The sequence below is a fragment of the Podarcis pityusensis genome (assembly GCF_964106645.2).
Source record: "Podarcis pityusensis genome assembly, chromosome: 3".
Lineage (NCBI taxonomy): Eukaryota > Metazoa > Chordata > Lepidosauria > Squamata > Lacertidae > Podarcis > Podarcis pityusensis.
This window is the reverse complement of record NC_138026.1, coordinates 58,877,702-58,890,978: the sequence shown is the minus strand read 5'-3', so window position 1 is coordinate 58,890,978 and position 13,277 is coordinate 58,877,702. Positions and strand designations below refer to the sequence as shown.

Genomic DNA, 13,277 nt, shown 5'->3' with positions numbered 1-13,277 from the left:
ACTCACCTTGCAGATCTATTTAAACTGTAGCATTTTTATTTAGTTATTTAGTTATTTATTTAATATAAATCTGAATCTGCACATTCACAGTATGCACCCAAATTTCATGCAAATCTGTGCCCCTTTTCTTCTTTTTTGGAAGATGCTTTTCTTTCTTTTTTGACAGTGCAAAGTAGGTCACCCCACTTTAAAGTTCAAGCAGCAACTCCCTGATCCACCTCCTCTGAGACCCTTTTTTCCTCCCCCTCTGCTAAATTTCAACACTAGCAGCAATACCTATATGCAAGTAATTCAAACATTTCTTTCTGCAGAATGAATTTTTAAAAATTATTCATCCTCAGAACAAGGTGACTTACTGAGCTTTCCAATATTTGGCAGTAAATAGCCCCAAGTTTCCAAGTATTCTGCCCTGAAGCCATCCATTGAAAAAAGAATAAGCGGTGGCAGATCGAACCTGAAGGTAAAGAACACAGAGTCAAAAGTCAGGAGGATATTTGGGTGCTTGCTGAGAAACATTAGTTGCCATCTTCCTGAAAAAATCAAAGATTAGACAGTCCAAATATGAATGTTAGAAACACTGCGGGCAGGATTCATGTAATGAATCACATCAGTGGAAGCCCTGTGCAAGGACTTTCATTTGTATAATGGGACTTCCCCCCTCCTCTCCCTGCCACCACCCCAAAATTGGGTCAGGAGGTCAGGGGGACCCTCCAGTACATTGCTAGATGGAACAACTCTCCTTGTCTTTTCCCATTGCACAAACTTAAATGTGTGCAGACTTAGAAGAGTGTGATGTTGAATTGTTCCCTGAATTGATTTTAGGTCACAGGGGAACTAAAAGGAAGGCTGGCTATTGAGGGAAAGTCACGTTCTTCTGGCTGCCAAAACCACTTCAGCATAGTATGGAAAAGAGGGCCTTGCCATGGACTAGCTCCTCAATCAAAGACCAGTAAAAGTGTGGGAAAAGACCCCTGAAAGTACATCATTCCCAATGTAGGAAGCTGCAGACCTCCTGAAGCTCATCCATGAACCTCCTGGGGTCCATGGACCACAAGTTAAGAAACTCTATTGGCATCTGTCTGTCTCAAGAGACAATGGAGAACGCCTCTGAAGATGAAGTCAAACTGCTGGAGAATCACAGCACCTGCTGTGGCTGCAAGGACTCCACTCCAGATTTGTGTAGGCTTTACTCTTTAGCCTTTTCTTCTCCTTAAGATACTCTGCAAAGCAGTGGGTACAGATTTTTCCTTGGGATTTCCTTACGAATGAGTATAGCCACAAGCCAGAGGAGATTTAGGATCAGAGTTTTCCTTCTCCTAGAGGGGCTACCTTCCCAGGTGGACAAGCCCTATCTGCTCCCCATTTCCCTCTACAGCACATGCAGAAACCACCTTCTTGACTGTTGGACACATTGTTGGTCTTGTCCTCTCAATCCACCACAGCCTGTATTCACATGCGGAGGAAGTCCCTAACTCACCTGTAAAAAGGTAAAGGTACCCCTGCCCGTACGGGCCAGTCGTGTCCGACTCTAGGGTTGCACGCTCATCTCGCTCAAGAGGCCATGAGCCAGCACCGTCCGAAGACACTTCCGGGTCACGTGGCCAGCGTGACGAAGCTGCAGCTGGCGAGCCAGCACCAGCGCAGCACACGGAAACGCCGTTTACCTTCCCGCTATAAAGCGGTACCTATTTATCTACTTGCACTTAAGGGTGCTTTCGAACTGCTAGGGGGGCAGGAGCTGGGACCAAATGACAGGAGCTCATCCCGCCGCGGGGATTCGAACCGCCGACCATATGATCAGCAAGTCCTAGGCACTGAGGTTTTACCCACAGCGCCACCCGCGTCACCTGTAGAGTGTTATAAAACCTGCTGTAGACATTTCATAACACTTCTGCTGTTCTTTTTCAAAGGCAGCCAAAATAGGACAAGTAAGAAACACATTTATGATTTTATGGAAGACTATTGATCAAAGACTCAATGCACATAGACACTTACATCATACATGGTGATAAGCCAGAACTATAAGCAATCTCCTGACCAGTTGGTCCCTGCATGATAATCTACTACTGCTTTATGATTTCATAACTCATTAACCGATCTGAAAATGATTAAAGTAAGTTGAGAACCAATGTAAAGTGCAACTATTGATTTAGGGGTCAATTATGCATTTATAAAGCCCCTGAAAAACCCTAGCATAAAACATACATGTTTAAAATTCAGAACCTCCTAATCTTTCTGCAAATGCTTTTCAGGATTACTATTTTGCTCCTGACTTACTTTTCTTTTAATCTTTCATAACGAGTGTTCTGTTTCTGAGCCCAATCAGACTTTCCTCAAATACTGCAGTTCTTCACGTACTTATTCCAAAGCAAGTTTAAAATGAAGCTTATTCCAATGTTTGTGTGCTTTGAGCATCAGTGCAAAGCCTCGGCTGAGAAAGAGCATGCTTGGGGTTGCCCCAGTAGATAAAATTCACTATCAGGTACTGATACTATCTACAACAAGATAGCTAGTGTTTGCAGGAAAAGCTGTCAGCTGACTGTACTTAAGACTAAGGGTCAAGTTACACATAACATGCTAATGTCTCTAGCAAAAAAAACCCTGGTGGCTCCTTCCAAAGAAGGGGCAATTCATGGAGGGGCAATTTGGAATGGAGAAAGGACAGGAGGGAGGAAGTGCAAATTTTCTGATGCAACTTCCCCTTCCAATGTCACTTTTCCCTCCATGGAGTTCCAAACACCTGAACATTTGTATTGCTCTGTAAAGAGACCTGCATGAAGTCTTCCAGGGTTCATGGGATTCTCATCTGTCTTTTCAAATTGGAAGTGTAGGTTATAGGCACTTCATAAAGGAGCACAGGTGCTCCTTAGAACCCCTTAGAGTGGGTTTCAGAGATTCCTTCTGCAGAGGGAAAGGACTAAGATCCAGCAGAGGATCTGTTAAGGAACATGTTTAATGGGTTAATTTCACATGAGTTGGTAATGCTGACTCATTCCCTACAGTGCAACTGTCTTATATCTGTTGCTGGGCAGAATTTGTACCTAGATATGGAATGAAAGTTGCAGTGTTCGGCGCTGGGAAAGTGTGGGAGATCTGAACAGTGGAGACTGGTTGGAATCATGGAAGAAAACAGAACACTTTGTGAAGAGCTACAAGGACTTTGGAAGCAGCTGAAGTCAGGACTTGCTGCGGACTTTGGGGCAGCAAGAATTCTGAACCCAAGAACCCTCTCTGGGATCAGAGGGAGATGACTACTTGTAAAAACTGTGTATGGTGTGTGTTTAGTGTAGTGTATGTCTGTGTGTGCCAAATACAAGTGAGCTCTGCTAAACAACTGTTTCATGTGACAAGCGCAAGTGCTTGACTGAGTTTCTGTGGCTCATGTACACAGAACATACCCGAGAAGATCTCATGATGGAGGATGAAGGAAGTGCATGTTCTTGTTGCAGGTTTGGGCAGCTCAAAGCACAGCAACAGAGAAAGTGTTCTCCAAATGCAATGCAGGAAATGAGAAAGAATGCCTATGCAGCAGTTACACAGAGGGTAATTGCAGTGGTGCACAGTTAAAATAGGCTGTCAGGATAGCAGAGCAGAGGCAATGCTGTGGTAAGGTAAAAAGAAAAAGGAAATCTGAAAATACCATTAGGGTACAGCACTAAACTTTTTCTCAGAAGTTGCTGTAATTATTCACGAACTTGCAGAACGATCTAGCCCATACGTTTTATATGGTCTTCTAAGCTGTGACTAAGGGATGCGGGTGGCGCTGAGGTCTAAACCACAGAGCCTTGGGCTTGCCGATCAGAAGGTCGGCAGTTCAAATCCCCGCGATGGGGTGAGCTCCCATTGCTCCGTCCCTGCTCCTGCCCACCTAGCAGTTTGAAAGCACGTCAAAGTGCAAGTAGATAAATAGGTATCGCTCCGGTGGGAAGGTAAACAGCATTTCTGTGTGCTGCTCAGGTTCACCAGAAGTGGCTTAGTCATGCTGGCCACATGACGCGGAAGCTGTCTGCGGACAAACGTCGGCTCCCTCGGCCTATAGAGCAAGATGAGCGCCGCAACCGCAGAGTCATCCACGAGTGGACCTAATGGTCAGGGGTACCTTTACCTTTACCTTTAAGCTGTGACTAACATCAACTTGGAATGATGGTTCTCAATAAATAATAAACAACTGTGTGCTTATTTACATAACAAAACCACAAAAAATACAGACATCCTAAGTGAACAGTTGTGAATACATTAATCTTACCCTTCTGGACACTGAGCTGTGTTAGAAGAGGTACAACTTTCCTTCAACCAAGATGTTTCTTCTGGAGGAGGAAAAAACATACAAAAAGATGCATTTGAATGAAAGAGAAAGAACTGAGTCAGTTCTTAGCTTCACCTCAGATCTTTGTGAAAGCCTGTTTGAATGTCATAAATGCTTTTTTAAAAAATTGTTTAGCCAAGCCCATCCAGATATGTAGAAGCCATTCTTTATGTGGTTGTATACCATCTGAAGGAGTGGGTGTGTAGCTTGTTGATACTTCTAGATGCTTTGCAGCTTCTTGAGGCACAAGTGGCCTCAGTGGCACAGAGTGTTTTTCATCCATCTTTGGTTGGTGACCCAGCTGTCTGGATAGGGATAGCCTAATTACTGTTGTCTATGCTCTGATAACCTCTAGGGTAGATTGCTGCAATGTGTCATATGTAGGACTACCCCTGAAGACATTTCAGAAACTTCATCTGGTGCAGAATTCAGCAACCAGGTTGCTTACTAAGGCAAGAGCATATTACACCGATCCTGGTCCAACTGCACTGGCTGCCAATTAGTTTCCTGGCCCAATTCAAAGTGTTGGTTTTGACCTATAAAACCTGAAACAACTCAGGATCGCAATGCCTCAAGGACTGCCTCTGTACATATGAACCGACCCAGACCCTGCAATAACATCTGAGGCCCTTCTTCATGTGTCTCCTCCATGAGAGGTCCAACCACACCTTTGGCTGATTAACATCCTATACGCTTTTAAATATATTTGTGGAAGAGGTTGGGGGAATGGAATTACAAGATGGTGGCATCAAGAGCGAATAGACAGAGAAAGCCCAAGCTATGCATGCATGCATGCATGAATGAATGAATGAATAAAGTAAGTTAAAGGCACAGTGAAGATTGCACATGCTCAGTAGTTTCCTGGAGTCACAGAATGTTGTGCATCAATTGGAAAAGCAAAATGGAGGGATGGAGGATGAATTTGGTTGCTTGAGCCGTTCATATCTTAACAGTATCCAGGATAATAAAAGTATTGTGGAATACAAGCATTTAGGGAGTGGGGATATAATGGAACCTGTTGCTTTCTCCAATTGCATTGCAGCTGCTTCATTTGGTCAATAATACTCATTTCAGGAAACATACTTAGCTATGCATGAGAATGCTTTTGGAACTGTTCACCTTTGCAAGTGCATCATTTTCTCACAATGCCCAACTAGGTGACTATGAGAAGCCCACAAGCAAGAACAAAACAGCACTCTCCCCTCCTGCGGTGTCCAGATACTGGTATTCAGAAGCATAATCCCTATGACCATGGAGGCAGAACATAGCCATTGTGGCTAGTAGCCACTGGTAGTCTTTATCCTCCATGATTTTGTCTAATCCTCTTTTTAAAGCCAGTTGGCTATCTGAACCTGCTAAGCAAGCAAGTTCCTTGGTTTAACTATGCAGTGTCTGAACCAAATTTGTTTATGCTGGCTAGGGTTGATGAGAGTCCAACATCGGGGGTACAGGTTCCCCATCCCTGCCCCACAACAATGGCAGGTATGCCTCAATCTGGTGACCTCCAGGTGTTTGGGGTTAAACAATCCTTGATCACTGGCCATGCTAGGTGAGACATGATGGGTGTTGGACTCCAACAACAGGTTGAGGAAGGATAACTAAAGGAGCAGGTGCCTCTTTAGCTGTTGTTGTTTTTTAAAAAAATATTTTATCCTTGTAAACCTCAGGGTTCCTATCAGCATGTTGATGATAGAATCATAGAGTTGGAAAGTACCAAAAGAGTTATCTACTCCAAGGCAGGAATCTTTTGTCCAATGTGGGTGTTGAACCCATAACCCTGATATTAAAAGTCTCATGCTGTACCACCTATCCCAGCTGTGTCCTTGTTCAAACCTAGTCAGCACTCACCACTTGAGTTTATTATTAGACGGAATGTTGTGAACTTTAATTCCTAGGATGTTCAAAAAATATTTTAAGATCAGTGAAGGCTGGGAATTCATATTCTCATTATATCTGGAGAATCATTCATCCATGAATTATCAAATATTTTTTGTTATAGTACTTTGGAATGTGGGTGTGCTCAGATTTCAAATATTACTTCATTTCTTCTAACCTTTTACTTTTCTTTTACTTTGGCACAATGTTAGGTACACAACATTCTATGACTGGTTCATGTAGGCTTCATGGGCATTTATTGTGCAGCTTTCAGTTGCTTTTGGGTGGAAATGCAATTTCCCCACAAGGGAAATTTGGCAGAACAAATTGATAGAATACATATAATTAGTAACCATGACCATGAAACTGAGGAATAAGGACGAATTAAAGATAAGAGAAGAGTGGAGGTGTTTTGGAGATTATCTTAGAGGGTATAATATACAAATTAACCTACAAGTAGGAGTTAACATATGAGAAGCAGGTAACATCAAAAAGGAAGACTTGAAATGATAATGGGTGAAATATTAGGATATGCAACAGATCAAGATTTCCCTAGAAAAATGCCACAGAGAGATGGATCGGGAAATCTTAGGAAAAGAGATAAGTGATGGATACTGCATGGTATGTGTATAAAAGCTGTTAAAATTTCATAAATAAAAGTTAAAGAAAGAAAGAAAAGCTTTTCATGTCACCTTATCTCCCTGCCTGTGGCAAATGGTAACAGCAATGATTTTCTAATATAATTGTAACATTTCAGATCATTCTGAACTATGGACACCTATAATTCTGTGCCCAATTAGAAAACAAGTACAAAATCAATTACTTCCCTTGTTACAAAGAAATGTTAACAGACTTCCAGCACTATTCATATTTCTATGTATAAATAGAGGATGCAATCCATTGAAAGTTAAATCTGTTTTAACAAACCTTTGTTACTTCATATCCCCCCCCCCATCCAAATTGAAAACTAGAAGCCAAAGGGGGAAAGGTTTGTATAGAGGAACATTCAGTCATGACACACACACACACACACACACACACACACACCCCTCCAGATGTTTGATGTGGCAGAGCCTGAACAGAGTCTGACCTACCATTAGGCAAGTGAGTCAGCTGCCTTAGGTGGCAGATTGATTTTATTTTATGTCAACCATTGGTGTACTGTTTAATTTCAGTCTTGTAAGCAGTGTACAACAGACTCAATACAATAAGACTCAAAATGAGTTAAAACTATAAAATCAGAGTTCAAATAAAAAATATGCTGGGGGGCGGGGAGTATTCCGAAAGCGCTGTAAGTTCAGCAGGGATGAGGCCTGTCTGATCTCAACTGGAAGTGAGTCCCACAAAATTGGGCCCACACTACTGAATACATGGCTTCTTGCAGATACAAGTCATGCATCTGAGCCATAGGAGACCACTAACAAAGACTGAGCAAGGATAGAAATCACAGTGGCTGGCATTCAGAGGGGAGGCAGTGGCAACAGTCCCTCTGGCCTCTCCCCTGAGCTTCCCTCAGGCATTCCCATATGATGGAGGACAGAGCTGTGTTTGCCACACGGCCTGACCTACGCACCTGCTGCCATGACTGAAGTATGATTCAGTACCAATCTGGTTGACTTCTGCTCGTGAAATGGGAAGCAGGCACCATATTGGTCTTTGCCTCAGGCAGCAAATGTATTGGGTTGCCCTTGAGCCCAGACATAAGTTTTATCATCTCACTTAAAACTAAACTTGAAGCATATCCCCTGGACAGGGCTGACCCAAGACAGTGTGGCACCTGAGGCAAATGACAAAATGGTACCTCCGTCCCCACCAGGGAAGAAGCGGTGTTGAAGATCTATATCAGGAACAAAGGGGGAATGAAGATCAGGATCCGCTGCCACTGTGGATCCTGCCACCTGAGGCAGTCATCTCACCTTGCCTCATGAGCCCTGCCCTAGACCTAAGACATTTTTGACCCCCTTTTAGTAAATTGAGATTGTGAGATTACCTTCTCGTGTTTTCCTTAGTCCAAGTACCAAGCCTAGTCCAAGGGATACAGCCACCAAAGAAACTAGAAGAACCTGTTACAAAATAGCACATGTGTCACAGAGTATAAAAATAAGCATATTGCATATATGTGGTTAACAAACGGTCCTTCCCCGTGAATGGAAACAATCTCTCTCTCTCTCTCTCTCAAATGTGGGCCTCTACAGTAGCAAGGGGTTTGGGAATTGCAGCTAAAGTCAGATGGAGCTGAGCCTGAAAGCTGCAGCACATAGAGCTCAGTGAAGGTCTGGAACCTATCAGGCTGTCCATTGGGGTGGCAGCTGCTGTAAATCTTTACCTTTGCTCAGCCTGTGTAATGTGCGTAAATGAACCATATATCACAAAATGTCAAGAAGGCTTCAATGACTTCATTCCACAGGAAACAGAACCAGAGTAACATACTGAATTTCTGGAGATCTCATTGCTGAGAGAATTGGAATGCAACAATGATTGTTTGGTTAGGAGCAAAGGGAGCTGTCTTACAGTCACTCAGGTCATTGGTGTGATCTAGCACAGCACTGTCTACAGTTCTTCGAGCCAGTGGGCACATTTGAAATTTTGAGAAAGTGCCTGGGTGCCAGTCACAAAATGGGGGCATGACATATCATAAAATGGATGCCATAGGGGCACAGCACAACAGAAAATGAATTTCTGCCTTTTGTTATTATTATTATTTTAAACATCTTTATTGAAAGTTCAAAAGTACATAATTATATGTGCACTAAAAATAGTAAAGGTAAAGGGACCCCTGACCATTAGGTCCAGTCGTGGATGACTCTGGAGTTGTGGCGCTCATCTTGCTTTATTGGCCAAGGGAGCCGGCGTACAGCTTCTGGGTCATGTGGCCAGCATGACTAAGCCACTTCTGGTGAACCAGAGCAGCACACACAAACACCGTTTACCTTCCTGCTGGAGCAGTACCTATTTATCTACTTGCACTTTGACGTGCTTTCAAACTGCTAGGTTGGCAGGAGCAGGCACCAAGCAACAGGAGCTCACCCCGTTGCAGGGATTCGAACAGCCGACCTTCTGATCGGCAAGCCCTAGGCTCTGTGGTTTAACCCACAGCACCACCCATGTCCTCACTAAAAATAGTGAGGCGTAAATAAAAGAGAGAAAAAGAAAAAAAGAAACAAAACCCGTGTAGAAGGGAAAATAAAGTGGGGGCTGGGGAACCAAAACTGTATACTTTACAGGGTTGTTATTGTACTTCACCAGATCTTGACCTATTACAGTATTTGTAAGAATGGATTCCAAATATCATTTAATTTGTCCATGGCAAGTCTGCATTTGTATGCAAGTTTTTCATATGTTGCGAGTTCTATTCTATTCTATTCTATTGTGGAAGGATTTTGTTTACAAAAATTGTGACACATACATTTGGGTGTTTGGAATGGTTCTGTTTCTGGCAAAGTGTGTGTGTGTGTGTGTTTGCGCATGCGTGAGTATAATAGTTTAAACACTCAAATTAAGTGTTTAAAACTGACAGAAGTAGTTCTATGTTGTTGAGATGTGAGAGTAGCTTTTAATTTAACCCTACTGGAAGTCATGCAGTCTAATCTCTAAAGGGGGACCACATGTTGAGATTTCTGCATTGCAGGGGGTCCAACTTGACGACCATTGGGGTCCCTTCCAACACTATGATTCCTTCTGACCTCACTGATTATAGCTCAGCAGCAGTGTAAAATCAGACACTGGTCAATGATGGAGTGACTGGCTCTGAAGCCTGCTTGTTCTTCTGCTGATATGCTTCCTCTCTCAAGCCAATCCCAAAACAGCCAGCATAAATGGTCTGGTGTAAAGCTTGCTCATGATGCTGAACAGACTGATTGGAGGACCAGCAAATTCAGGTTACTCAGTTACAGTTGATGGGGAGGCAATGCGTAGCAAACCTGTACTGTATGTCCCAAAGATGGGACCTTTTGCAATATGGAAAAGGACAGGGCAATGCACTGACAACACTTGCTTGACACAACATCATCTACCCTCCTCAGAAACAAGTCCGAATGAATGCTCAATGATTTGACAACATTGTCTAGCCTCCCTGCAAACATATCAGAACTGGCGAGGAACTATTGTCCTCAAGTCCTGCTATTGGGCATCTGTTTGGGCATTGTAGGAAACAAGATGCCAGATGAAATGGACATTCAGCCTGATCCTTATTAGCTTATGTTAATCCACATTCTCCAAGACACTGCTGCAAAACCTACTGTTTGGAACAGCATAAGCAGGGACAGCATGGCCCAGCAGCCCAGGACATCTCTGTCCAGCATGCTTCACTGAGCTCTCAGCTTCAGACAAAAGGGTGGGCAGAACAAAACAGAACATTATGAAACGATAGACAGCTGCTATCACCTCATGAGGAATCCCCCAGATCTGCACAAAGCAGAGGTTACTAAAGTGAAGGGGGGATGTGAGGTGACAGGAAGGAAGTTTGTGTTTTTGAGTAAGGCGGGCACTGGTAACAAGAAGAGAGAACAAAGAGGAGTCCTCCATGAGCTGCTGGAGGGCAGAACCATCTTGGGAGGCTGGGGGAGAGGGACAGGAATGGCATGCAGGATGACTTGGACTGTAATGCTGTGCTGCTGTGCAGAACAAGCCCCACTTGAGATGTAACACTGTGAATTCTCTCCCTCTCCAAGGAACTCTCTTGATGCATCTAGGTGTAAAATAAACCATATGTCTTAAAATGCTACTGCCTCTGCCGTATCTGAACTCCCAATGGAAACATGCCCCTGGGTGGAACCCCCTGGAACCTCGCTGCCACTTGGTACAGATTGCCACTTTTGTATGGTATCTTCCAGATGAGCAGAATCTTAAGAGCAAGATTGTCAGCTAGCTTGTGCAGTTCGAGAAGGTTTAGCTCAGAGGATGGGTTTTGAACATACATGGGTGTTTGCTTGTTAATGAAACATTACCAGGTGTGAAATGCATTGTACAGAGATACCGTGAAATATTTGAGGTATCTGCATTCTTTATCTCTTCAGCTGAGGAATGGAATAGGCAGAAGTTTGAGTGGAGGGACATCAAGATCATCCCCTTCATTTCTCCCAGTGCCTCTTCTTGCTTGCCCACTTCCAGTCCATCTATCCCTTGCCAGGTTCTCCTCCTCTGCAGTTTTCTTCCCCCATCATCAGAGTCCTAAAACTGTCTCCCTCTCACTCACTCACTCACACACCCTACCTCCCATATTTCCCATCTTTCCTCTTAATACCAGTTTTACTCCCACCCAATTCCACCTCCCACAGTTCTTCCTGTCACCAGAGAGCTAATATAATCACATACAGAGACCCTTCTTCCCTCTACCAAGCCTTCCTTTAACCCCATTCCCAAGCCATTTACTATTGAGAAAAGTCCCCTTCTTTCTCATCCTTCCCCCTTCTCCTTTCCCTGTCCCTGCCTTTCGGACATTGAGAAACACCACATCATTATGGCAGACCAGTACAAATATTCTCTCTCTCTCTCTCTCTCTCTCTGTGTGTGTGTGTGTGTGTGTGTGTAGACACACACAGGTATAATGAGGGTTGATAGCATTGTATAAATCATTGCCATTGTAGCTTCAAAAGATATTGTGGCTTGGGTAAGTGGTAAAATATTTCTACTGATCCTTCTCAATGTCTTTGGATTAAATGTCAGGAATAAACCCATTTTTTTAAAAAAAACTCCATAGGAATTTTAAATTTTGTAAGGATTTTGAAACAATATGCAAATTAGGCTATCTGGATTTCTTTGTGGTGGAGGAGGAATGTTGTTGTTGGCATCTGTCTGTCTTGAGAGACAATGGAAGAGTGTGCCGTCGGGGGCAAAGTCAAACCACTGGAGAATTACAGTGCCTGCTGTGGCTGTAGAAGAATTAGAATATGGTGGTGGGATGGGGCAACATTAATAAAGCTATACAGTATAAGCCTTTATACAACACCAGCAAAAATCACCAAGGATGAAAGACACATATCACAGCTTTTCTCATCCCATAGATTGATTGCCATACCCAATAAGCAAAGCAAAAGCAAAAGTTTCTATTTAGCAGTGATTTCCAACTTATTTGTAGAAGACCAGCAGAATTGTGTCTTTGTAGGGGAGCCAGAGCTATGGATCCCATTCCCTATCCTCCCATGTCGGCCTTACCTTACGCTGCATATCTCCGACAGCACTACTCTGGATATTGTGCGCAGAGCTCTTCCTTCTTTCCTCCTGTGCTAGGGATATGTGCTGTACTTCCCCAAGTGGAGCCAAAATATGAAGACAGACTTACGCAAACTTACGCAGCATGTGGGAGAAGGAATGGAGACAGGTTCAAAGGATCCAACGCCTACCTCCCAGCTTTCATCCCACCACCCCAGCTTCCATGATTAGCTGTGTTTTATTTATTCAACTTACAATATTTATAATTGGCACTTCATTCAATGAAGCAGAACGTAACAGTTTCAGCACAGCTGAAAGTACTTTTTCACCTGGTGCATTCAAATGCAGTTTTGAATTGTGTTCTATAGTGAGTACTGCACTGAACCCCTTTTTGTATAATTGGTTCCTGCTTTTGGCATCTGGTTCGCCACCCTGAGAACAGATGCTGAACTAAATGGCTTGTTCCAGTTGGTTCAGCATTGTGGAATTGATTTATTGGTTTGGCGTGACCCCCGCTAATTGATTTACGATCCACAATTAGCTCTTTATGCCCGGCGCGCTTCCTCCGAGCTGCGCCACTCAGCTCCGTCTCCAGTAGCTCTCCAGTCACGCCTCAGCAGAGTTCGCACAGCGTCAAAGCTGTCACGTAGCTTCCACTTAGCTTCCGACAAACACACAGAGACCAGGTTTGTCTATTTACAGTTCTTTATTCCGACATTCCCCAGGAATCTCCTGGGCTCACCGCCGCCATGACAAACTGCGACCTCTTCCCTCAGAGACCAGAGGGGAACAGAAACGAAACTCCTCCCAGACTCCTCCCAGCTTCTAAAGCTGACGTCAGAATGTTGAGGCATCATGGGAACTTCTTAACCTGTTAAGTTCCAAACCCAACACCCCCTCTTGCCGAACCATTCTGACAAGACCTTTTTGAGTTCAACACCTTTCC

At 43.6% G+C, this 13,277-nt stretch overlaps 1 protein-coding gene across 1 annotated transcript in view; it reads right to left on the bottom strand.

The window, feature by feature from the left end:
• The window catches only part of ENPP3 (ectonucleotide pyrophosphatase/phosphodiesterase 3), a 54,941-nt gene that overhangs the window by 34,800 nt on the left and 6,864 nt on the right, over positions 1–13,277 (bottom strand). The window contains exons 2-4 of the mRNA XM_080999603.1: positions 8,172–8,244; positions 4,247–4,307; positions 357–454 (exon numbers count right to left, since the gene is read on the bottom strand). Of these exons, the coding sequence (XP_080855729.1) occupies positions 357–454; positions 4,247–4,307; positions 8,172–8,244 (232 nt within the window). The remainder of the gene's footprint in view (positions 1–356; positions 455–4,246; positions 4,308–8,171; positions 8,245–13,277) is intronic.